The 27473-nt window shown below is 42.9% G+C and overlaps 1 protein-coding gene across 1 annotated transcript in view; it reads right to left on the bottom strand.

Annotated features, from left to right (window-relative positions):
• Window positions 1-27473, bottom strand: part of slc49a4 (solute carrier family 49 member 4) — a 68587-nt gene that overhangs the window by 36932 nt on the left and 4182 nt on the right. Inside the window, exons 2-5 of the mRNA XM_084084687.1 lie at window positions 26589-26682; window positions 15887-16161; window positions 13796-13925; window positions 6319-6427 (exon numbers count right to left, since the gene is read on the bottom strand). Coding sequence (XP_083940813.1) covers window positions 6319-6427; window positions 13796-13925; window positions 15887-16161; window positions 26589-26682 — 608 coding nt within the window. The remainder of the gene's footprint in view (window positions 1-6318; window positions 6428-13795; window positions 13926-15886; window positions 16162-26588; window positions 26683-27473) is intronic.

Raw genomic sequence — 27473 nt, forward strand, 5'->3', positions numbered from 1 at the left:
TGAACTTGTAGATCTGCTATTTTTGAAAAATCGTGAAAATGTTTTTTTTATATTTTTTTTAGAAGCGGCCTCAGGTCCTTAATGGGTTAATGGCTATTCTCCGTTTATGAAGCAATTACATATGAATAATGAGTGCAGTGTGAAACCCACTTTCAGAGCTTGTCCTCATAAATATGGAGCTCCACGTGTTATATCCACTGCCTGGAAGTCGTTTTTCCGTGCAGGGTTCAGACAACAGGTATAGCTGGGACCCTAGACTCTATACAGGGCCTATATAGAGATCAGAGGATGGGTCTACTGCAGTATCACACCTTTGATCTAGTCATTCCGTTTGTACACACATCTCAGATCCGGATGAGATGAATTCTCTGTTTCAAGAGAGGGCTGCAACAGCAGAGAGACCTGCTGTGAATGTAGACCGCAGTCTTTATCCGGCTTCCCAACCCAGACACCATCCCCACCTGCGGTTCTTAACCCTTTAAGGCCTGAGGTTCCGATTCTACAAAATGTCTTCTAAATCCTAACAGTTTTATGGAAAAAAACGTATTTTTCTATATCAGTGGTTCTCAAACTTTTTCATGTCAAGGACCCCCAAAATGATATGTATTAGGCCGCCGACCCCCATCTCCAAATATTTTGTACCGGGGACCCCCAGAAGCAAAGATTTCAGTAAAAATGTTTGCTTTAAAATAATATGTATTCAAAGATTTGCACACATATTTTTCACTATTTTTCAAAAATAGCCAAAGTGTAAAATAATGCTTTTTTAGCTCAAATCTAAAAATGACACAGATGCGTCCCAGGTCTTAATGGGTTAATGTCCCCTGTCCTAGCCCCCCACTCAGCATCAGCACCAAAAAACCCAGCTTCACACATTGCCGGCTTTAAGCCCAGCTCCATCTATAGCTGGCTGCCCCCCTGCCTGCCTTGTTCCACCCTGGATGGAACTGGTTGCCTCCCCGCAGTTCAATTTCCCTGCCAGAGGAGGCCCTGCGTGCCTCTGTTTCGTTACCTATCATTTTGTGGGATCGGTTCAATGTCTGCCCGACGTGTGCAGACACCACAGCACAGATCAGGAAGCATTTCCCCCTGACACGGGGGAAGAGGAGAGGCCGAGAGGACTCAGTGGAGAGACATGCCGCTAGCCTAGGGCTGACAACGTTGTCAGTGTTGGGGCGAGTCACATTTGGCAAGTGATTAACAGAAAGCTGTGGTGTGCAAGGGTCTGTCTAGCGCGCTAGCCTTTTTGCCCTTCTGTGTTTTTTTTGGCCCTTGGAAGGCAATGGGCTCACGGAATTGGCACAGTGTTAAGTTGCACTTAAAGTGTCTATGTTTTTTTTCTTCGCCCGGGTATATAGCAGGGGTAACATTCCTGCCCGCCGCCGTGGAGACAGGGGTTTGATTCCTCCACGGTGCCTCTGGCAAAGAACTCCAATTGGCCGTGTTCGCGGATTGGAAGCCGGCAGGGGGAGAGCGTTCTGTGTCACTGCTCTAGCAACTCCTACAAGTTGGTCGGGCGCCTGTTCAACAGGGAGCAAATCTGGGAGTGATATCGTGTTCCTCTGCATGCGTGACTCCTTCCTTCCTTCCCGGTGAAACTCCTCACTGTCAGGTGAAACAAGCAGCCGAGTGGTTGTCGCTCCCCCGACCAACATTAGGGGTTGGCAGTGACAGGGACTATACACATGGGACATAGTCCCCTTAACATAACGACAAATAAAAGTTCCTTTCTTACTCTTTTCCGTGTGGTTGCCCCAATGCACTTCATGGGTTTTAGCTGGCCAGAGATAAACTAAACTAAACTAAAACATTCCCTCCTGATGCAATCCAATAAGTGGCTTTCCTGTTTGTTTGTTTTTTATCATCCAGAGTCCAGACCCTGAAAAAGAGGGAAGCATCCATTTGGGACATTATTTCTTTCTGAAAGAGATCAGTTTGACATGGGAGCAGACTGGACGTGGGTGCATATAAATATAAAAATTGCGAAAGCTAGTTATTTTTAGCTAATCTAGCACCGACCACAAGAGGATACAATGTTTCAGTGCCATGCAACACCAAAAAAACGAAGATGCTATTATGTTTCAGATTAAACGGAAACATTTTTGGGAGCAGAACTTAGGTAGAAGGCTTGTAAAAGTATTCAAATTGCTAATGAAAGATACATATGCAAGTGCCAAAGATGATAGCTATATATTCAGTTTAATTAGGACTACAGCTTCATTATTGAGCATTCAATCTGAGAACTGCTGGAAATAATGGCAAAAGTTTAGCGTCTGCCAACTTAATCCATTAGATCTGGAACGCATCTGTGTCACTTTAGATGTCTTTGGCTATTCAAAAATAGCAGATATACAAGCTCGTAGCGCGGCACCGAGTGCCGCGCTACGAGCTTGTAGATCTGCTATTTTAGAAAAATCTTGACATTTGTTAGGATTTAGAAAACATTTTTAAGAATGGCCTCAGGTCTTAATGGGTTAATGCAGATCAGTATCATTGAACTGCAGAGGAGAGACGACCGAAGGAGGTGGAATAAAGTGGTCATCTTGAAAGAGGAAAAAGGGCTGCAAGTGACAGCTTCAACGTTTGCTGGCGTTGCCCCCCACCCCAGACAGCCATTATTTCCTCCACCACAACACCACCTCCTTGGCGGGCTACCACCTCATTGTACAGCGGCAGATTGAAGACGGGCGCTCGACAACCACAATACCTAGCTCGTTAATGGAAAGGAAGGCGTGCGCGGAGTACAACAGAACGCTTGAAGAGAGACACAGCTGCGGCCAACACCTGCAAGTGACATCGGAGTGGAACGAGTGCAGAGAGAGAGAGAGATAGAAGAAGAAGACATGAGAGAGAGGAAGAGAAGTGATTGGAAGGCAACGAAGGGGGGGGGGGGGGCGAGGCTGGAGCTGTGCCTCGGTATTGATCTGGTGCTGAGGAGAGAGAGAGGGAGATAGCGAGAGAGTCACATGGGAGTTAAGAGACGAGAGGGCTTCATCTGGAAGCAGAATATATTGTGCACGCACACACACACACACACACACACACACACACACACACACACACACACACACACACACACACACACACACACACACACACACACACACACACACACACACACACACACACACACACACACACACACACACACACACACACAGGTACTGCCTACACAAATCAGCGAGGGATGAAAACCGAAACAAATTTTCAGATTAGGGGAGAGAGAGAGAGAGAGAGGTACATGCATACATGCTCACATTTCCGCCCCGTAATGAGCAAACAAATGGATAGGAAGAGGCAATTAATACAAAATATGGAACTGGCTCTCTCAGTATTACTGCGCTTGCCGTTGGCAATCCATTCATATTTAAAAAACAACCACAAAAACAGTTAGACATTTAATATATAACGGCAATATGAACAGACATGCAACACAGCAGGTGGAAAGGGGAGAGAAAACTTTAAACAGAGTGTCCAAGTGAATAAGTAAATGAGAGACATAATCTACAAGTCTCATTCGGCAGTCTATCCAGTAACTGCCTCTTACACTATGGGGTGGAACACAACAGATAATAAGATTAGACCAAGGCGCCAGAGTGCTAATGCTGGGACACAAACACCATGTTGCCTGAACCTATTTAATCTAAATGAAACTAAACGAACTTGAGAACAAACATGTACCACGTGATTCATTCAAACCCTTCACATTTTGCACTATTCTGAAGCTTCCTTCATCAACACTACTTTCTTTTCACAACGCATTCTTCAAAGTTGCTACAAAAATGATTATAAGAGACTGAAAGTAAATTTGTAATGCGACTTTGAAAGAAAGGTAAAAGATAGCAAGGTGAGCAAGACTAAGGCGTCTTATCTTCTACCTACTCCGAAACCACCACCCCCCCCCCCATCCATGTGTGATCTCTTCTTAAGCAGCACCTGTCATGTGAGAACCTTGAAAAGATCCCCTCCCTTCGTCTCTTGACAAAAGGATCTGCCATGTCGGGACATAGAAGACACCAAACTATCTTGAGCTTCATTCACTGCTAACCCAGCCCAGTCTCTGGAGTCTTTGGATACAAAACGCGAAGGATTCTCAGTGAACTACTCATCCACATGACGAAGAGTGGGGATCTCAAGCGCTTAAGTGTTCACTCTCACCTCCCTCCGCATCTTCGCACCTGCAAATAATAGTTCTGTGTTTCAAAGGACCCTTACAATACTGACAGGACAGGTTGGAGCGGTTTGAGAGAGTGTTAGACCAGTGGTCCGGGGACCACCAGTGGTCCTTGGGGGGGGGGGGGGGGGGGGTACCAGGGGGTCCCCAGTTAACATAGCGTCAGAATCATCTTAACCACATAGCTTTGGCTATTCCAAAATAGCAGATATACAAGCTCATAGCGCGGCACCGAGTGCCGCGCCATGAGCTTGTAGATCTGCTATTTTTGAAATGTTTGTATATCTTTGAAAATATTTATTTTAAGAGAACATTTTTTAACTCAAATCTTTGCTTCTGGGGGTCCCTGGAACTAAACATTATCTGAAGGGGGTCCGCGGCTGAATGTATATCAATTTAGGGGTCCTTGGCATGAAAAAGGTTGAAAACCACTGCGTTAGACAAAGGTTCTGCGAGAGAAAGACCGGGCCGGGAGAGAGAAGACAGACAAGCTTGACCCTTCTCCTTTCTTTCAGGTTTGGCGTCCAAGGAAAGTCATTTTGTGCCCTTCTCTTACGGTAAGGTAAAGGGGATGATGGTGTTTTTAAAGTTCAGAATGCATTCGTCACAACCTCGGAGCAGGTTAATGGGACGGGGTAGACGTGAGGAGGACACAGCCCAGTGGGAGACGTCCTGCACTACACTGGCTGTCAGAGCTGGGTGTTGTTGACGGATGAGCACTGGGGTTAATTACCCCTGTCATCATCATCTAACAGTACCGGCACATCTGCTTTTAATACATTAAGACCGGGAACGCATCTGTGTCTTCTTAAGATTTCTTTGGCTGTTTTTTTGAAAAATCGTGAAAATTTGTGCAAATCTTTATACCTTTTTAAAGCGAACATTTTTAACTCCAATATTTGCTTCTGGGGGTTCCTGGAACAACATTTTTTGAGATGGGGGTCCGTGGCCAAATACTAAATATTTGGGGGGTCCTTGACATGGAAAATGTTTCAGCACCACTGATATAGCAACCAAACAGCAAAAATAATATATATTTGGCCACAGACCCCCATTTCAACATATTTTGTTCCAGGGACAACCCCTTAAAAATGTTCGCTTTAAAAGAATATATATATATATATAATCAAAAATGTGCACACATTTAAAAAAAACATTTTTTTAAATAGCAGATCTACAAGCTCATAGCGCGGCACACTATTATTTAATACTTTTACTTTTTTTTTAAATAAGGTTCTAGCTAAAAATCTAAAATGACACAGATGCATTCCCGGTCTTAATGGGTTAAACAGGGGTATCATCTCCTCTGTGCGCTGGCCTAAAAAGAACAGCGCCTGGTCGATAACAGTCAGGCACCGCTCACTAGAGATGGCGTGTGGAGGGGCGGAAGTTTCCGGTGGAATGTTTGAGGACACAGGCGAGAAGAGAAACGCCGAAAACCTGCCATGATATCAATATTGTTCACCTCAGTGGGCGAGATCTGTGAGAAGTGTACAAATCACATTGTTTAAAGTATTTTCCCCCATGAGGGCTTGTTTGGGTTTTCAAAGCTGAGTGGTGAAAGCAGGACTCGAGCACACACTCCTATTGCTGCCCCTTCACTTTCATATTGAAATAAACAGTGGGGTGTGTATTTATAGATGTTTGCAAACTGCCCACCAACCAACACAGAGGTTTCATCCACATGAGAACGAGCCTTCTGAAGAAAATGCACGTTTGATAGGGTCTCTCTCCACTCAATACCGATGAATGCAATTTGGGTTAAAGTCACATGTTTGAGAGAAATGCTTCATTAGCATTAACATCTGTCTTTTATTTTGTACAAGTGCTAAGAAGCTAAATGATAATATACGAGCTGCACCTCGACACAATAATTCATCTGTTATATTCTGCAAAATAATCACTTTTTTCTGTCAGTAGCACAAAGTCCTTGTGTTGTCCTGGTTTACTAATGCGATTCGCGTTATGTAATCCAAGCAGACTGTGTGTGTGTGTGTGTGTGTGTGTGTGTGTGTGTGTGTGTGTGTGTGTGTGTGTGTGTGTGTGTGTGTGTGTGTGTGTGTGTGTGTGTGTGTGTGTTTGTGTGTGTGTGTGTGTGTGTGTGTGTGTGTGTGTGTGTGTGTGCGTGTGCGTGCGTGTGTTACCTGGCTGACTTTGGCTGGTGTAAGGACCATATCCAGGACTCCAGACCAGCCAGCCATCACGCCTGTGGGTACAGCATAAGCCAGCGCAATTTTCAGGAACTGCAGGTTACTGAGGGATAAGGAGAAATATATGAAATGGAAATCATATTAGATATGATGATGAATTGTCATAAAGGACAACAAATACACAGAGATTGAAAAACATACACTGCTAAAAAATGGAGGAATCCAGAGATAAATAAATACTATATTCAACTAAAGAAACCTTGTTAAGATGGACTACCAGAGAGAGTGCTTTTTTATAGTTACATTTACAAATACATTAAGGGATAACTAAAGCTCTTAAAATCACAGTTGTTTATGTAGCGAGTTAACCATAAACAGAACCACGTTTGAATGAATGCTCGGACAAAATGAAACCATGCACAAATCCTGGTCTCTCCACATATGGTCTATTTAAGGAACAATCCGCACTGGTACTCGTACGTTTTCAGCTTTTTTTTTATTTAATTGCCTGCAGCAGCAGCAGTCACATACAAAGACGGACGTGTTCACACATGGCCACAAAGGCTCAACAATGCTGGCCAAAGATGAAAGGGTGAAAGCAGCACATCTCTTTCCCTCACTGTCCACTGGTGTTTGGAGGCCTGCCAATGGCTGCAGCCACTTATCGTGGCTGTCGGGCAGAAACCTTGTATCTCCATATTTCAATTTGTCATGTTTTTTCGTCTCTTAACGCCCTACTTTGTCATACAAGAGTGTCAAGCGAAAGAAGTAAAAATAATTGATCTACAAGCTCAGTTGTGAGCTTGTAGGTGTGCTATTTTCACTATTTCTGACCATTTTCGTTCCATTTCCTGAAAAGAAACGGTTTTGCACATATGAGGTTTCTGCCCAACATCAATGTTATCCGAGCCCATTCTGTAAGTGCAAAGGTATGTCTCGATTCACGAACACACACACACACACACACACACACACACACACACACACACACAAAGATGCTATTGCTAGAGATACGCAGTCAACTGGATAGAGTATGCAGAGGTGCCCAGGACTATCGAAGGAGAGAGAGGGTTAGAGAGAGAGACAGAGTGAGTGAGAGAGAGACAAAGACAGCAGACGATCTCTCTCCCTCGCTCTTTGATTGTCTTTGATTACCAGACATTCTACCAATGGAATCTTATTAATTAACCACGTTAACCCTGGCATCCCAATTTTGGGTGTGTCATTATTATGGGCTAAAGAAATATCCGAAAATGTTTTTTCATAGCAGATCTACAAGCTCACAATAATTTAGAAAAAGTTTGTAGTTACATGCTTGAGTCACCTCAGCCAAACCCTAGCAGGGTCCTGTGCAGTTAAATGGGTCAACGCATGGGGAGTCCAGCACCGCCACCACCAGCCACAAATCCCCCAGTTTCCCCCATGCCAGAAATCTGAAATCTATGCACACGTGGCCCTGTGAGGCGCTTTGGTAACGGAGATTAAGATCCTTCCAGTAACTAAGCTCTTTCAAAATAAAACAAAGAACAAAACAAATCAATGTAGTCTCGGTTGTTGATGATTAGATTATTAGCTGACTAAGTGCGCTCATGAGGGGAGATGATGAGGACCATGGTCACGGCCAGTGGTGGGAAAAGTACTCAAATTCTTTACTTAAGTAAGAGTACCAATACTGAAATATAGAAATACTCCGTTACAAGTAAAAGGCCAGAATTCAAAATTTTGTTGAGTAAAAGTACAAAAGTATTGGCATCAAAATGTACGTAAAGTACCAAAAGTAAAAGTTCTAAAATGTTTGAAAATAGCAGATCTACAAGCTCACAACGCGTCGCGATGCGACGCGTTGTGAGCTTGTAGATCTGCTATTTTCAAACAGCCTATGTATAAAATAGGGCTAAAGTGGTAAATGTATGTTTCATAATATCATAATTTATATCTGAAAAGTAACTAAAGTTTTTCAAATAATTGTAGTGGAGTAAAAGTACAATATTTGCCTCCGAGATGTAGTGGAGTAGAAGTAAAAGTATTGGAAATTGGAAATACTCAAGTAAAGTACAAATACCTCAAAATTGTACTTAAGTACAGTACTTAAGTAAATGTACTTAGTTACTTTCCACCACTGGTCACGGCCATGAGAGAAAGCCAATTGTGGCTTTAGACTACACTGCAGCTTTGGTCTAGGAGGATTGAGCTGAGCCATCTGCTCAACAGTACATCAGCCAAGGTGGATGAAAGACCCATTATATTGCTTTATTAGCATTGTCTGAGTCTCTCCAATCGCGTGTAGTACTGTATGCCTGAGGAATGGCAAAATGCAATGCGAACAGAACAGACACGCGAACGCGCATTAAGGCCAACAACGAAAATACCTCCAAATAGACCTCTATCCAATTACAATCATCCATCACACCCATGCCAATTAACTCGAGCCAGTAGAAACTCAGTGCTGATTGAAATGTCGCAATCACGGGCCATCTGACAGTTGTGGCAAGGCTTGCGGAGTAGACTGCAAAGACTAAATGATTGATTTGATTCTCCCCTTTTCTCTTTGGTTATTTAGTTAGTTCCTCCTCGCATTTTGATTTTCCTTTGCTGTGTCGCATGTGACACAGGTGTGCATCCTGAGTGGCAATCGCTCCGGGACATCTGGAGAATGCTCTACTACTCTCTCATCCCTCCTATAGGGCTTACGTAACGTCGCCAACATTAAAGGAGTAGCTCACCCAAATAATTACTCATTTTCTATTAATTAAATGCCCCATGAAGCCTTGAATTCATGGAGATTTGATGACCAGTGGAGTCTGGAGACTCAATTGAGTCTCCTACCGGAGTTAATTGAGTCTTCTACTGAGCAGCCACCCCGGTCATCGAATTATTGGCTTAGGAATGTGACAAAAACTAAAAAAAATCTCCATTAATTCAAGGCTTCATGGGGCATTTAATTAATAGAAAATGAGTAATTTTTTGGGTGAAGTACTCCTTTAAGTTCATATCATACAACATACATACATGAAATGCTAGAAAGCTACGGTATGTTTTGCACTTTTATCCTAAGCTATAAAAATGTATATAGCAGCATCAAACTACCACAAACAAACAAGCACACACACACACACACACACACACACACACCCTGTCCCTTTCCTTTTCCCTATTAGCACTGCAGACAATGGATCATTCTTATTCAGACAAGGGAGGAACTCCATCGAGACGTCCGCCGCTGTGGAGCTGTCTCATTCATGCTGTCCTTCTTGACCTCGTGGCCTTGGTAGGAGGAGGAATGGAGGACCACTTGATGGAGCACCCCTCTCTGCCTTTTCTCGCAGCACCCTTTTCATTAACTTTGCCACAACGGCAGAAAATCAATACCCGTGCACCTTTTCCCCCGGGCCCGCTAGCTTATTCCAATGACCCAGTTTAAGCCATTAAAGACCGGGAACGCATCTGTGTGTCATTTTTTTGATTTATTTGGCTATTCAAAAATAGTGAAAATGTGTGCAAATCGTTGAGTACAGTATATATAATTTTTAAGCGAACATTTGTAACTCAAATCTTTGCTTCTGGGGGATTCCACAAATGTCTTCTAAATCCCAATCGTTTTTTTTGGGGAAAAAACTTATGTTGCTATAATATCAGTGGTCCTCAAACTTTTTTTTATGTCAACGACCCCCAAAATTATATGTATATGTCCGCGGACCCCCATCTCAAAATATGTTGTTCCAGGGACCCCCAGAAGCAAATATTTGAGTTCAAAATGAATATACATATTCAAAGAATTGCACACATTTTCACGATTGTTTTTAAAAAATAGCCCAAAGAAATCTTTAAAATGACACACACACAGATGCGTTCCCGGTCTTAATGGGTTAAGTAAGCAGGTGCTGGCCGCCGAGTAATAGTGTGTACGGGTGGGTGCGTGCGCGGGGGGGGGTGAAATATTTCAGCCGATGTTTCAAATCCGCCAGCGTCATCAAGTGCCATTTGTCCTTGGCAGGTCTCCGTCGGAAATCAATCCTCCAGGATTAGGGCTTTCCGAAATAAAATTAGGCCGGATTGAGGGGTTGGGAGGGGAGTGCGCTCCATCAATACTCCAGGCAGCATGGCACTCACTGTGATCAGGTATATAACCCATGTGGGGGATAAATCCCGGCTGCTCGTTAGACTGCTGTGGTTTGAACCAGATGTGAACAGCTGGGGGGAAAAGCTCATCAAGCGCAGGGTGGATGGATGGACGGACGGACGGACGGACGGACGGACGGACGGCTGAGTAATTATCTACTTAGCTGGCATCAGCAGTGGCCTTGAATGTAAGGCCACTTGAATGGTACAAATATTGCCATTTCTGATAGGGTTTTGGGAACACTGATTTCTGTCGTTCCCGTAATAGGGAGGTGAAGACGAGCAAATGTGTGTGTACCTGTGGAAAATTCATCTTGGGTGTGCATGCATGCGCAAATTGCACACCCAAGAGAAATGTTCCTTCTTCCTTCTTCGGTTTCCACAGAGAAATCCTGAGGCATCGGTATACTGCAAGACTGAGATTATGTGGCGGCTCAAACTGGTCAATGGGAGTGTGTCTATCGCAAGAGGAACAGAGAGAGTCATGCATTCTCAAATGTGTGGTTTAGCCAACTTTTGTGAGTGCAAGCTGAACCTGTATGTCTGTCTCAAAGGTAAACTGTGTATTTAGCCCATTAAGACCTGAAGAAGCATCTGTGTCACATTTTCATTTGAGCTAAAAAGCATTATTTTACACTTTGGCTATTCAAAAATAGCAGATATACAAGCTCATAGCGCGGCACCGAGTGCCGCGCTACGAGCTTGTATATCTGCTATTTTTGAAAAAACTTGAAAATGTGTGCAAATCTTTGAATAGATATTGTTTAAAGCGAACATTCTTAACTCTATTCTTTGCTTCTGGGGGTCCCTGGAACAACAGTATTTTGAGATGGGGGTTGGCAGCCAAATACATATAATTTTGGGGGTCCTTGATATGAAAAAAAGTCTGAAAACCACTGATATAGAAACATACGTTTTTCAGAAAACCGTTCTAGAAGACATTTTGCAGAATCGGAACCTCAGGTTCTCAATGGGTTAGTTGATCTCAGCCCGGCCCCCCTATCATCTGTCTCATAGAGAAACGTAGAGAGCTAAGCTGTCAAGTAAGAGAGAGAGAGTCACAGAGAGAGGATGCAGTGAAGTTATGCCTCACTGCATGCGAACAAGTGTGGCAGTCCACACAGACACATTCACAGAGACTGGTGTGCTGCTGGCTGCTTGTCTGGCTTCTGTAGGCCAAGTTTTTCTTCTCTCTCTCCCCCAGCTTCAGAACTTTAATCCCTGGCAACAAACAGCCTTGAGCCCCACACAACCAGGCAAGGGAGACGGACCGCCACCGCCACCACTCACAGACCCTGTTTCCTCTGGATACACTGGCCATACAAACAGAGAAGGACATCAGACAGGGTGATGGCTCAACCCTCTATGGTGTTTTTTTTGCAGGCCTTTTCAAAACTCAAAAAGTGTGACATGGAGAAAAGAAAAATAGATTTACAGAGAGTAGGGCTGGTGAATTAATATTAGAATATCGAATATTCCTCGAATATGGGGAAAATATGTATATTCAGATATGAAAATTAATATTAGAATAATAAAAAATACAATAAATAAAAACATTTTTTTTGACAGAAACAATACAAAAAAACAATGTATCAAGTTATAAAAACAAAAAAATATATGTTTTATTGGATCACTCGATACATTGTTTTTTGTATTGTTTCTGTCAAAAAAATAATGTTTTAATATATTTCTTTATAATAATAATAATATATAATATATTCGAATATATTCAAATATCTGCCAATTTTTAAGACCAATATTCGAATATAATTTCTGAGGAAAGTTGACAGCCCTAACAGAGGAAGGGAGGAATACCCAGATGATAGGTTTGTAGCCTCGGGAACCCATGCTTTTTTTTTTGTTACAAAAGAAAAAAAGCCTGGGCGAACGATGCAGGAACTATGGTCTTAGGACCTTGTTATCTCCTAACCAATCAGAGTGCAGAGGGGCGTCGCTCTAAATTTGGTGACGTCAGCGTGCTCCGTGCACAGGCCATGGGGGGGGGGGGGGGGGGGACATAGATTGGTGAAGCAATAGGAAGCCCCGCACGAATCCGGGCGGCTGGGTTTGGATCCGCCCTTCAAGACCATCGATTGGGCTGGTTCTTTCAGTCTAATAGGTTTGTGACATGACATGAAATTCAAACACACTTGTCCTAGCGGTCCATCCGCTGTCCATCTTGACCATCTCTCATAGAGACGCCTTTTACGACAGACCGATGCCGGTGCCTTGACAGTATAGAGACACACTTGCTGATCTTATTTCTCAAACAAGTGACACAGGGCACATCTTAAAGCTTGGTAATTAATCTAGAGGGAGAGCTGCTATTTCTTTGAAGCCCATTAAATAAGGACCTCGGCAGATGGTGCGATGCAGACACATGGCGACCTCTTCATTAGCCCATTGAGACCTGGAACGCATCTGTGTCACTTTTTGATTTGAGCTAAAAAAAAGCATTTTACACTTTGGCTATTCAAAAATAGCAGATATACAAGCTCATAGCGCGGCACCGAGTGCCGCGCTATGAGCTTGTAGATCTGCTATTTTTGAAAATTCGTGAAAATGTGTGCAAATCTTTGAATATATATTGTTTTAAAGCGAAAGATTTTAACTTGAATCTTTACTTCTGGGGGGTTCCTGGAACTAAATATTTTGAGATCGGCGGCCAAATACACATCATTTTGGGGGTCCTTGACATGAAAACGTTTGAGCACCACTGATATAGAAACATATGTTTTTTTCAGAATACTGTTGGGATTTAGAAGACATTTGTAGAATCGTCTTCAGGTCTTGAATGGGTTAAGATTCCATATCCTTTCCTAAAGTATTGCCTCTCTCTAACTTTCTGGGGGACAGGGACGAATGTGTAGCACATCACCGAATATAAGGAACCAATCTTAGTAGTTAGTGAAGACCATTAAAGGCTCCCTATTGCTCTCTTTATGTCAAATATAATTGGACTGAAACTCATTTCAAATTAAGCACTTTTTGTTTTATTTATCTCCACGTCTTTGCCGAAGTTGAATCAAAGACATGTCAAGTTGGATGCTCTAGTCTAAATAATGCATCAAAAGCCCAATTTTATTATAGAACTTGGATGGAGCTAGACTTTTAGATCTGGGGTTTTCAAACAGTGTCATTTCAAATGATGACATGGTCATACTGTATGTTCTGTTTAGATTGCATTGTCTAAATGCTGTGTGTGTGTGTGTGTGTGTGTGTGTGTGTGTGTGTGTGTGTGTGTGTGTGTGTGTGTGTGTGTGTGTGTGTGTGTGTGTGTGTGTGTGTGTGTGTGTGTGTGTGTGTGTGTGTGTGTGTGTGTGTGTGTGTGTGTGTGTGTGTGCGCGCATACCTAAGGAGTCTGCAGATGCTACTTCTGTAGCTGAGTCTCTGGCTGGCGGCGGCAACGCTGGGGGGCATTGGTGGGCGCGATGGGAAGTAGAGCAGGACGGCGGCAAATAGCACGGCAATCGCTCCAAACTCTGCCAGGGTGTACAGACACACAGACACAAGAGGGGGGGGGGGCAGGTTATTTTCATAGAACAGAGAGCTGTAATCATCGGTAACCCTGAACAGAACGATCCAACATTGTGGAAAATTTCACGGTGACATTGTGACACAGGGTTACATGCTGTTACTTTCAGCGGTGGACAGAACTGTGTATGTCCAAAATACAGTCAGTCAATTTTAGAGCTCGACTAATGCCAGACTTTTGGGTCCGAAGCAAATCCCGATTTTACCTACAGTATGTTTGACCAATATTTTAATAGGTCATTCCTGCTGGTTCGGTGCTGGGCGATCTTCTCTGCTTCCTTCCTAGATGTTCTTTTTACTCTGAGTTCCGCTTCGACAGACCTTTTCCAGCTGTTTCTGGGACTTCCTGGTTTTCTTTTCCTCTGAGGGTTCCAGGTTAAGGATTGAGACATTCAGATTGTGTCTAAAGGTCATGTCTCACCTGGACACAGGATCTGACACGAATTCTGCTTTAAGACCTATTCAAACATTTTCAATAATAGCCAATCTACAAGCTCACAACACGATGCATTGCGACACGCTGCGAGGTTGTAGGTCTGCCATTTGTGAAAATGTTTTACAACTTTTGCCAATAAGAACGTGCCCAATAGGGCAATAGGGACACCACGTTGATCAGGACAGGCCATTACAAATCAGGACACATTGACTGTATAATACCAAGTACCGATGTCGTCAAAAAAGTCAAATAATGGCCAATATATAAAGTGGATTACCACTAATATGCTGGGTCTCTACTCTACAGGGATGTCCCTGTAGAGCAAACTGCTGCCTGTCCCTCTTACAAAATTTGGCATGTACTCTCCCAACCCATCTAACTTGGCATCGCACGGCACAGCTTGGCATGAGATCCTAGTATAGACCCATCTCGTTCGGAGTGGCAACAGAGTCCATTTTCCCAAAAAAAGATCCAGCAAATCACTCTCCTTCTGTCCCTGCCATAATATGGTGATTGATTGAGAGGCAGCTGCACATTACTTGCTGGCAGGGTTATATGCCAACGCGCATCGATCTTCCAGCCCCCCTCTCTTCTCGTCCTTTCATTTGGCAAGGCTGTTGATTGGTGGCTTTCCACAGGTGCGGCAACATTTTGCACTTCAGAGGAACACCAGAGAACCTTTAATTCTCTCCAAATGCCGCCGACCTTAGATTAATTCTTCCGATGACCTCCGACGCTCTGGGTTTGAAAAACGTGACTGTTTTGTCCTTTGAAAAATTAATAGGAATGCAATCTTAGGTTAAACAAAAGCCACAGCCTCAATCTATTACTGTGTGTGGAGGATTCTCTTTTTCCCAGCATGCATGCTTTTTAATTTTCTGAATCAGTTAAGCAGAACATTCTTGGGCAATCTATTTTTCAGAGAGGCCGTTATGAAGATTATTGTCAGGGATATTTTTTTTCCCAGTATTGGTGACAGACACTCTGCCTCCCCTTCGAACCATATCGTATTAGTATCTCTCGGCATGAGCCGACATGATGCACTATGACACTATCGATCCCCAGCACCCCGAGTGCTAGCCTTGGTATCCAGCCTGCTTCGCTACGTTCGGCGGACTTTTTTTTCTCTCTTCGCTTCTCAGTCTGGAATGCCTCCTATCTCCAAGGGAGGCGGGACATGACAAACGTTTCGAATCGTGCCGTGGCTTCTGATTGGTCTGTGGTGCGGGGCGGGACAAAAAAAACAGTGTGATCGTTGTGATTCGTCATTCGTTTGAACAACATCCAATCAGCAACGACGTTGCCTAACGTAACATATGTAGTTCCAGTGTAGTTCTGCAAAACGAGTCAATGGGGTGCATTCCAGACTGATAAGCGGAGAGAGAGAAAAAAGTCCGCCGAACGTAGCGAATCAGGCTGGATCCCAGGCTACCCGAGTGCCCCCCGGGTTCCTTTCCCCGTGGCGTACCGTACCTGAATACATAACCAGCTGGATCCTGTCTCGGATGAAGCTGTTGGAGACCGCCGCCGACGCCTTGTAGTTCAGAGCCGTTGTGTCGTTGGGCGCCGGTACCAGCAACGGGCCCACCACGAAGGACGCGGCGCCTCCCAGGTAGCTGACGAGCGAGGCCACCGCCGTGGCGGTGGCCCTCTGGTCGGGGGCGAACCACGTGGTGGAGAGCAAGGGACCGGCGCTCATTATGGTGGGGCCGGCCAAACCGTTGAGCAACTGACCGCCGTGGATCAACCTGGAGGCACAGGGGGGAGAGAGGGACAAAACCCGTTACGAAAAACACTTTTAACCCATTAAGATCTATGGCCGATTCTAAAAATGTTTTCTAAGTCCTAATCGTTTTTTTTTAAATATAAAAAATATAAAAAACATACAAAATATACAAAATATAAAAGATTTACAAAATATAAAAGATATACAAAATATAAAAGATATACAAAATATAAAAAATATTTAAAAAACTAAATATCTCAAAATATGTTGTTCCAGAGATCCCCGGAAGCAAAGATTTGAGTTACAAATGTTCGCTTTAAATATATATTCAAACATTTGCACAAAACTTTCAAGATTTTTCAAAAATAGCAGATCTACGGCCATAGCTGAGTGGTTAGTGAACCCGCCTAGGGAGCCAGAGGCCCTGGTTGCCGCAGGTTCGATTCCCGGCCAGGACAGCATATGTGTCGATGAAATGAAATTTGTCCTTGAGCAAGACTCTTAACCCCTAATTGCTCACAGGTTCTCATTGGAAACAAGACCGCAAGGACTTTCATGAACGACCTGTTAAAAGGAATTATCCTTATAGCGCGGCACTCGGTGCCGCGCTATAAGGTATATCTGCTATTTTTGAATAGCCCAAAAGACATCTTAAAATGACACACAGCTGCGTTCCCGGTCTAAATGGATTAAGGTGCTGTCGTAATAAAACAAAAGGAGGGGAGGGAGAGGGATTTTAAAACAGGCTGCCCTCCTGATGCTGCCAACCCGCAAGTTCCACTTCTCACTCAGACCCATCCCTATGACTTGCACAATCCGTACGAGTTGTGCAAGAAGACAGAATCAATCAGAAGATACTCAGAGAAGTCCCATGATGCCCCCGCAACCACCACCACCACCACCACCCTCTCTGCTCAGCTCCCTCTAGAACAGTCTGTCTGAGACAGCCGGTCCCCAGGGACCCCCCAGTATGGCTGATTGATTGTCTGTGTGCTCGGCGAGGACAGTGTTCAACCCAGAGCCATCTCACAGGGCTAAGCGAGGACAGGAGGGGAAAGAGTACAAGGAAACGAGGGAGAAAGAGACAGAATGAGAGACAGACTAGGTAGGCCAAGGATGGGTTAAGTAGTCGAGAATCATGAATCACAAGGTTTATTCGTCGCTAAACACGCAGTGTGGTGAGTTCTGCAATACTGTAATGATTTATGTCGTCAACAACATCACAACAATAATATTAAAGCTACGAAAATAAGATAGGAAAAAAAACTCATGAGGAATTGCTGTAGCATGAATAGGCCTCGACTGTCTTTGCCAGTCTTAGATCCTCAGGCAACCGCATTACAAAGCCTGTGAAAGCCTGATCGCCCCAGGTAATGAAGTGAGTTACAAAGAAGAAGAGCCCTATCTGACGATCTAAGGCTGTACTCAGGTTCATATGGAACCAGCATATCTAAAATGTAACTAGGATCACTGGGCTTGTAAGGGGTTAAAAGTCATCAGTAAATTCTTATATTCAATTCAAGCCAGTGAAGAGAACCGTAGGGTGGTGGGTGTATATAGTTTAGAATCAGTGGTGTAGTAACTACGTACATTTACTCAAGTACTGTACTTAAGTACAGTTTTGAGGTATTTGTACTTCTACTTGAGTATTTCCAATTTACAATACTTTTACTTTTACTCCACTACATCTCAGAGGCAAATACTGTACTTTTACTCCACTACAATCATTTGAAAACTTTAGCTACTAGTTACTTTGCAGACAAAACATACATTAACCACTTTAGCCCTATTTTATACCTAGGCTATTTTCAAACATTTTAGTACTTTTACTTTTGGTACTTTAAGTACATTTTGATACCAATACTTTTGAACTTTTACTCAAGTAAATTTAGAATTCTGGACTTTTACTTGTAACAGAGTACTTCTACATTGCAGTATTGATACTTTTACTTAAGTAAAACATTTGAGTACTTTTTCCACCACTGTTTAGAATTAGTTAACATTCTAGCAGTTCCATTCTGCACCAGTTGGAGACAGCCAGGAGACAAACTTTGTTTTACCTAGCCCAGAGGGAGGTAGTCAAAGCGTGACGAAGTAAAAGCATGAATGACCTTTTCAAAAGGTCTGCAAATGACAAGAAAGACTTAATTCTGGGCGAAATCTAGCTGGAAGAAGCATGATTGTGCATTCCTTGTTACTAGACATTAATGCAACCACTTAAACCCTGTATACTTTGTTGACTCGGGTGCCCCAGGGGTCTACTTGGTCCCACTTTTTACCCACTACACCAAAACTCTTCACCAAAAATAGCCCAAAAATGTTGGGTTGCGACGTGTTGTGAGCTTGTAGATCTGCTATTCCGCCAAATGTTCACCCCAGAATAGGTACGCTAGGGTTCATGTGGCTCAGACCAAGGACAGCAAACAAAAAAGAAGGGAGTATTATGTATGTTCGAACACTCCTCTGGATTCGCCTGCCATTCTTTGTAACTTTGTCGCCCCCCCCCCCCCCCCCCCCCCTGCCTCCAGAGCTAATAGAATAGGGGGAACGTTCTTGGCAGAGGACAAGGAGCCGTGGTTTCAGTGACAGGACAGATCGGTGGAGAGGAATGAAATCCTCCCCTTGATCTTCATCCTACATATCAAAGACCTTTTAACACACACACACACACACACACACACACACACACACACACACGCGCACACACACACACACACACACACCTCTAACTTTCTCACTCTCTTCCCCCGCACTAAGTTTCTCTTCTTCCCTGCTCGGTAATTTCTGACACCGTCATACAGTCCCTAAGGGTTCATCATACATATAGATGAGGAGTCGTGATGAGGAAGAGGGCACTGGCTCTTAATCAAAGACTACTCTAATAGGAAGGATGAATCAATCGAAGGCTTGGGGGGGGGGGGGGGGGGTCATCAGTGAGTCAGAGTGAGAAAGAGAAGCCTGATGACCGGCACCCCGCTTCCTGTGTTGGAAATGACACTATACAATAAGGCACCCACTGACGCAATATGGTGTCCGTCTGCAGGCCTGGCCACAAACAATGTGTTATCATCACAATTATCACACTTATCACAACCAATCAGACAGAGACCGGGGGAGCCAGACATGTCACAGTCACTGATAGATGTTTTCTGCTTACTGCTTTACTAGGGCTAGGGGGAAAAACTAATATAACTATATGTTTTACCAAACTAATCGATATCGATAGTGTGACTATAAAATTGGTATGTACGGTATATGATATACGGTATATAGATATATTAAGTTTTCCAAAATAGTGACTATCTACAAGCTCACCATTTCCACAATTTTGGAAAATGTTCAATAATTTTGCACTAATTAAAACCACGAAAAGACAATACTTGTGCCATATCACGATATCCCAAATCCCAGACGATATCTATATCTGTCTCACATCACGCTATAGAGTACAGAAGTCCTGACGTCACTCGTTCATCCCCTGGTTCGTAAGGTAATTTCTCTATGGAGAATAACATTGGGTCATCTTAGAATCGTCTCATATAAGAATTGTGGTCCAAAAATAAACAAACTGTCTCGGCGATATTGTCAGGGAGGAGGTTCTGTATCGTTTATGATAGTCAGTCACTTATATTTGATACAGTCTGTTTCTGGCGAAAATGTAACTAATTTGGCGTCAGTAACATTATCGTTTTCTCACTGTCAGTTGATGCTTCATATCCATAAGAGTCAAACCGCCGGGGTCATTTGCTTATTTTTGGAACACAGTTCTTATTTGACGCGATATTAAACACGTCTATGGGAGTTTAGAACGGGGGTGGAAAACCGCGAACCAGGTAGGATGTGTAAATTACGTCAGACTCCGGTGCTCTATTGATATACTATTGATGTATTGCCCAGCCCCACTGCTTACTGCATATTTGCATGCATGCCAGACAGACAGAGGACGGGTGGGGGTGATAAGAGAATGCGAGGGGTAAAGGCAGCTCCAGTGTGCTTTGATTCAAGAGCGGGTCTAATCACAGCTCTGTCTGATCAGCAGGTCACACATCATGTCACACACACACAGCACAAACACAGCCCCCTCAGGTGCCTTTAAACCACCCACTAAAAGACCCGGGTTACAGCTTCCTTCAGCCGATAACAAGATAAGAGTGTTTCTCTCTCCCCCCAAGTTCACAATTCTCTTTGATTTCAGACAAATGAGCAGGAGAATCAAACAAAGTGGCACTTTATACTCTCCAGAGAATATGATGAGAGCAGGGAGAAGGTAAAAAAAACGAATTGCCCATTGAGGATGAAACGACCACATGGGGGAAGAAAGAAGAATAATACACCCATCTCCAGCACGCTGTCAGGAGCGCTCCTCTCTGATACTAACCCTGGCTAAACTGCAGCCCGGGTCTCCTATGCAACGGGAAGCAAAGTGGGAAATCAAAGGCAACATTTGATGGCTCCATGCGATGCCCTTGAACTCCCGGCATATCCGAGCACTTTGCAGCCAGCTGGACTAACCCATTAAGACCTGAAGCCGATTTCTACAAAATGTCTTCTAAATCCCAACAGTTTTCTGAAAAACGTATGTTTCTATATCAGTGGTTTTCAAACTTTTTCATGTCAAGGACCCCCAAAATGATATGTATTTGGCCGCCATCTCAAAATATGTTGTTACAGGGACCCCCAGAAGCAAAGATTTGAGTTAAAAATGTTCGCTTTAAAAGAATATAAATATATGAATTTGCACACATTTTCTCGATTTTTCAAAAATAGCAGATCTACAAGCTCGTAGCGCGGCACTTGGTGTCGCGCTATGAGCTTGTATGTCTGCTATTTTTGAATAGCCAAAGTGTAAAATAATGCTTTTTTAGCTCAAATCAAAAAGCGACACAGATGCGTTCCAGGTCTTAATGGGCTAAACTAGTGAGTTACAGCGTTAGCCCTCAACAGGCCTCCTGTCTCTGAGGTAATCTAAAATCACCATCTAAGCTCCCGCTGCTGATGTGGGGCGAAAAGGATAATCTTTTTATGAATCCTAGGGCACAGCAAGAGCTCAGGACATGGCTCTCATCTCATCATATGAGCGAACGTGTTGCCCTTGTTAATGCCATGCGAAGAGTGACACCTACTGGTGGATCTGGGGAACTGCTTTATTTTCCAGTGGCACAATGTCCTGCTTTACATTACTGTTAATAATCCATGTTATGAAGTCATGGCATCAAATAAACATTTAACAAAATAGCAAAAACTGGATTTACAAAAGCACTCAAATGCATAAAAGGAAAGCATATAAACTATTATGTTTTTATTCTATTATCTTAATTGAAAATTAGACTGGAGGTAGTCAGTATTATGCTAGAACTAACAGTTTGGCATACATATTGTGTGTCTTAAACATGTGCCTCATTATGTCATTCTTCTTCCACTTTACTATCTAGTCAAAGGGCATGGGGGTGGAAAGGCCACTACATTCTCACTTGTTGCCCTCAGGCCAGTGTCAGGGGAGCACTGTGTGCATTGCAAACCTGAAGTCATACACACTAGAAGTAATTAGCCACTTAAACCCTATTATACTTCATTGAACTCCCTGGGGTCAATTCCTCGAAGGCTACTGCCTTCAGTGTGAGGCAAGAAAAAGCTGTTTTGGAGTGGACTGACACTCAGGTAAGTCCTATAGAAGTGAATTTGTTGGCTTGAGTGCTAAGCCAAATAACATGGAGAAACTTAACTAGTGAATCATTTCAATAAACACCCACGGTCATTGTTCAGTGACAAAACTGCATCTTTGACTTAAGTAAGGCTTAATTAATTAGCATGCATTAAATGCTACATTTAATAGCATATATTCCCTATATTGTATGGTTTAATGGTGTGCCACGTCATTTTGTGGAAAGTGGAAATAAGCTCTAAAGCTTTTTTTTTGTTTTGTTTTATCCTTGTGACAGAATTATGTTCATATACATGCATATACTGTATGTCAATGACAAAAGCTTTAGTCAAAATGCTAATCTTAAGAAACACATGTTGATACACACAGGAGAAAGGGCTTAAATGTACTCTTTGTGGCAAAAGCTTTAGTCAAAATGCTAAAGATTACTTTTTGTTGCTCTCCTTCATGGAGCTACTTGCGGATTATACCAGGGTCAGTCCACCCTTAGGTGAACACGCACTGACCCTCTGCACCTTAATCCCCATGTATAACGCACAAACTTTTTTTGATTTTCATTATTGCGCTCTTTTTCTCTCTAAGCACCTTAGCGTCTATAAGTATATCATGCACAGTATACATACATTGCTGCTATGCTCAGGCACCTTAGTTTGTCTCTTATCTCAGGTACTTTGTAAATATGTAGATAACTTGTTTTTGGCCTTCTATTGTTCTCTGTTGATCTCCTTCCCACTTAACCCCCTACCCCTCTTCTTTTTCTCTCTCCCCACTCTTCTTTCTACGGAATTTAACGTTGCGATGGGAGTGTTGTACAAAAACGAATTTCACCCACTTTTTTACCTTGTAAACCTGTGATGTGACAATAAACCTGATTCTGATTCTGATTCTGATACAAATATCAATCAATACATGAAGTTCTAAATGAATTAACGCAGCACTGACATATATGTCATACTGCACTAAATGTGAACTCCTGTCCATTCTGTGAGACTTTACATGCTGATGGTACCACACACACACACTACTACAAACATGAGTTGACATATTATAATAATAATGATAATCGTTCAATGTGCATCACAGGCAGGACTGTGTTCAGATAAGTTCACAAATAAAAGAGATAGTCAGACATAAACAAATTAAACATATCAAATACACCAGGTAAAAAAACACTGTATATCACCGTATGAAACTAAATGACCTTTTCTACAATTTTGTGCAGGTTACAACCGGTATGTCAACATAATACCCGGACCGTAGTTTATCATTCAGAAGTTGTACACTATACTTTTATTTGTAAAAATGAAGTTATAGCAACACATTCCATACCGTATGATGTTATTGAATCACTCGGTGAACTCATCTACCGTTTTATCTTTTGTTTACTAGTTACCACAATTCTGTCTATGCCAGAGCACAAAGCCAATACAATCTAAACCAGGGCCTTCTATGTCCCTTTAAGGGCACAAAACAAAACCACTCCATAAAATTACTAGTGATGAATAGACAAAGTGGGCCAGCCCATGCAGATATATCGAGCTCATAGTCAATACTACATCCAGATAATTTAAGCTATCTCTATTCCACTTTAACCGACCTGCAAATCACTGAGGCCGAGTTCAATGAAGGTATTACATGGGCGGAGAGGGGATTTTCGAGGGGAAGGTTCCTGGCCCCCCTCCCTCCCAATAAAAAACATCCCTGTCTATGAAATAAATGTTTCCACCGCGACAACAAGCCCTCTTGTTCTGTGTCCTGTGCCTCAGCACATGACCCGCACTTTTTCACATGATGCTGGGTACAAAAGGATAAGTCCTCAGCACTACCGTACCCTGTAAAAACTATAAAGGTACGGCTGTAAAACACCAAGCAGTTATGTAACGCACAGTGACCCGGACAAGGTTGGTAATCCGTCTAGAGATAGGAAGTCTGCCCGTGCGTGCATTAATCAGTATTTAACACAAGTAAGAGGTGACCCCCATGTCAAACGACTGTGTTCTTGATTCAAGAATCTAAAGCAATTAGCTTGGGGCTTGAAGAACAGCTGAATACATTTAGGCCTTCCACTACTTAGTAGTAAAACTATCAAAGTTCATTGTTCATGTTGCCATTTTGCTGCAAACTGATCAGAGCTTTCATAGCCAACTTTCAATTACAAACTGACAGGCTTCCATCATGAGGGAACCTGGAGTCTCATTTTCCAAATATCCTTAAAAGATAAGTGCCTTTTCATTCCCCGTACATTTGGCCTGCATTATTGGAAAGCACGTTATAAACGTAACAAATGGTTTTCATTTGCCTGTCTTATGGGACGAACGCTATAGAGAGAATGAGGCTACCTGCTCTTTGAAAGCCCAAAATATTAAAAAAAGAACTCACTGAACATTTCATAAATCCATGGTCTGACTGAAAGTACTATGTGGCCCAATTTAAGGAAATGCAATTTCCTTCTGCTATTGGAATCGTATGATGTATTTCCTCAATCAACTCATTGTGGAGCCTAATATTTATGTGGCAGATTAGAAAGGAAATAATCAATGAAATTACAGTTTTATATCCACATCATAATTGGAATGACCTTCCCCCGAGCCTTTGCGTGTAATAAGCATTGTATGGAAAATGAAAACAGTAAGAAAGAATAACATGTTTCGTTTTAGTCTTTTTCTACCCCTATACAGATGCAGTAAGGAAATTGTGGTTTATAGAAACATTTGGCTGATAAGGGAGAAATCAGGCATGGGTAAAAGCGAAGTGAGGAATCCACACAAATCGTCACAGTCTTTTACAATCCAAATCTCCAGGTGAGAATTGCTGTCTGATGGTCCCTCTACCCACCCACAAAACATTAAGAAGAAATAGGGACTTTGACCTCAATCTGTACCGCTTGATACCACAGCGAGACCTTTGAGGATAAAACATTTACTACCCTCAAAGTGATATTGTTGCTTTCAGCTGTACTGATGTTGGTCAAATTTAGATTCCCTTTCATGCTTTAGCATTTAAGAAAAACTAATTATACAATGTGCAGTGTGCTGCTTCCAATTTAACCACAAATTGGCATTTTACATTGAAGTTAAAATGAGTAACTGAGCAAAAAGTTGTACAACGAAAACTCCAATCGACACAGCCAACAAATCCTAATTAAAGGTTAAATGATTGACACAAAAGCGTAGACTTAAATGTTATCATTTCGCCTACAAATTTGGCCAATCATGAAGAGAACTTTAAAGCTACAATCCGTACGCTTTATGTCTGTTGTCTCCCTCTCCCGATGGAAACAGATAATTGCAACGATGTCCAAACTACAATGATGGTGGCAGTAATGGCAGCTCTCTATGTTACTTAATAAGATTCAGCAGAGACGGAAAATGCACACAGCAAACCCATGTTTAGGGACCAATCCATTCTTTATTTGTAGTCATCATCTAGTCTCAGAGAAGCAGCATGCCTGCCTCCCAGGTTCTCTTCATACAAGTGTGTCCTAGCTCCTTTATACCCTCTTGCAGAAGTCCACACAACCAGCTGGTCAACCCTCCCAGCACACCCAGAAATCGGCACTTTAGAAATATACTCGATTTGTGTGAAATCAGCTGTTGATGGTCAGTTCCCACATAGGCCCATGAGCAAAAGGGGTTAAACTCAGCCTGGTTTGCCTATTTGTAAATAGGTTGGTGTGACAATAGCTGTTGTCATGGAGCTAGGCTCCATGGGAATCACCTCTCTGTCAGGGGCCCAGGACACCATCCCCCCTGCAGAGAGTATAGGACCATAAGACTAATTTGAGCTAGCTAATTTGAGCTAAGCAGTGGTGTTTTAGTCGCTTCACGGGACACCACGGCGTGTGGCCAGTAATGTTTCACGCGCACGTACGTTCGGCGCGGTACAGTGCACGAGTGTGCGCGCTAGAACACGTCCCCCTAGATTCACGAGCCAAGTGCCCAAATGGCTACTTTGCATAACAGGTTTACCGCTGAGCGACGTCCTCTTACACTATAGCCTACGCCTTTTACAGCTCCTATAATTCAAGGCATTCCTTGAGAAGATTTACAAAGACTAAAACTAACCTAAAGACTAGTCATTTCCTATACAGACATGTTTCCTACTATTATTTGTACACCCGTAAACTTAAGTCAAATTTATATTAATCACACGGTCATTAGGTCATTAAGAAGATATTTTCTAATGCTGATCTCGTCACGAGTTGACTCTCATGCAATATCAGCTGTTTTGTGCGCATGCGCCCATGTAGGCGCGCACGTGTCGTGACATCATTAAAATACCGCTCTGCCGAAAACCAAATCACCATTACAGTGATCTCGTTAGCTAGCTATATAATGTAAACAGATTGGTCCACCCAGCCAAAAGAAGAACAGCGTAGCCAATGAAAACGATTGGGGTGTGATTTATTTTTTTCTTCTTCAGTGGGAATAGCATAAATGCGTCCAGTGTGGTGTACCATTATGCTTCAATTAACTTTATTGACAATGTCAAACCGGTAGGTTTCCTACTCTACATTTCTCAATGGAAGAGTAGGGAGACCACCTCCAACCACTGCAGATGTGCTAGTTATAATTGGACAACATAACATACTCACATATTAAGTTATGACAGCTGTTTAGAAAGATTTACACACATAAGGTGTTTGACCATAATGAAAATTAAAGTAAATGGATTGTCTTATTTTCAAAGCCTATCAGAGAGGAATCTTCAGGTTGAACCCTAAAGCAGACTGGTCCAAAAGGACTTTAGAATGAGAGACTGGTAGAGAGTTAATCATGGAGTCTTACCATCGTCTTAGTTGCGGCTCTCCCAATGGAACGCTCCGCAGGGCGGCTCCCAGCAGCATGAAGAACGCCGACAGCAACAGGGACACCCGTAGACCTGGAATAATAGTAGAGGGCACAGGTAAACCCGGAGAGAAGTGAAGACAGATGGGGACGGGTAAAGGGGGACAGGAACATGGTGGGTTGGAGGGAGTTAATGAAAGGACACAGGCTTGTTTTTCAGCTGCCTAAAATGTTAAATATTGCTCCAATTAAATAGAGTTGTATTGCTGCCAAGGTGCTAAGTTAGCACCTTGGCAGCAATACAACTCTATTTAATGCTAACTACTAAATAAACAGTAAAACTAAACAGGGAATTACTCTTATCATCACTCTTCTCTATACGTTGCCTTCTACGTGAAAGCACCAAAAGATAGGCTTCCGTTCTGTTCTGTTCTATGATGTCTACCAACTTTAAAGAGTAACCGGAAGGCTCGCCCCAAAACACGAACAACCCCAGCGGTTGTTGTATTCTTGTATTTGCTTTTACTGAGGCTAATATTACAAATAAGTTTAGGGTTAGGCATAGTTTTTAGGGTTAGGCATAGTTTTACTGAGGTTAAGTTTAGGAATAAGGTTAGGTTTAGACATAGTTTACTGAGGTTAGGTTTAGGCATAGTTTACTGAGGTTACGTTTAGGAATAACCAGGTGGCAGGACCGCTCCGAGGTCGCCGGATTTGCCCCGGGGCGACTGTGTTTTGGGGGCGAGCGTTTTGGTATTCACTTGAAAGTCTCTGCTCTCAGTTTCAAGCACATGATGGTCATTTTAGGGAACTCTCCCCACTTCCTAGTTCTCCAGTTCCCACTTGAGCCGCCTCTCACTGTAGCTGCTAGTGGCAGGCTACTGT

The sequence above is a fragment of the Gymnoscopelus microlampas genome (assembly GCF_963454915.1).
Source record: "Gymnoscopelus microlampas genome assembly, chromosome: 17".
NCBI classification, from domain to species: Eukaryota; Metazoa; Chordata; class Actinopteri; order Myctophiformes; family Myctophidae; genus Gymnoscopelus; species Gymnoscopelus microlampas.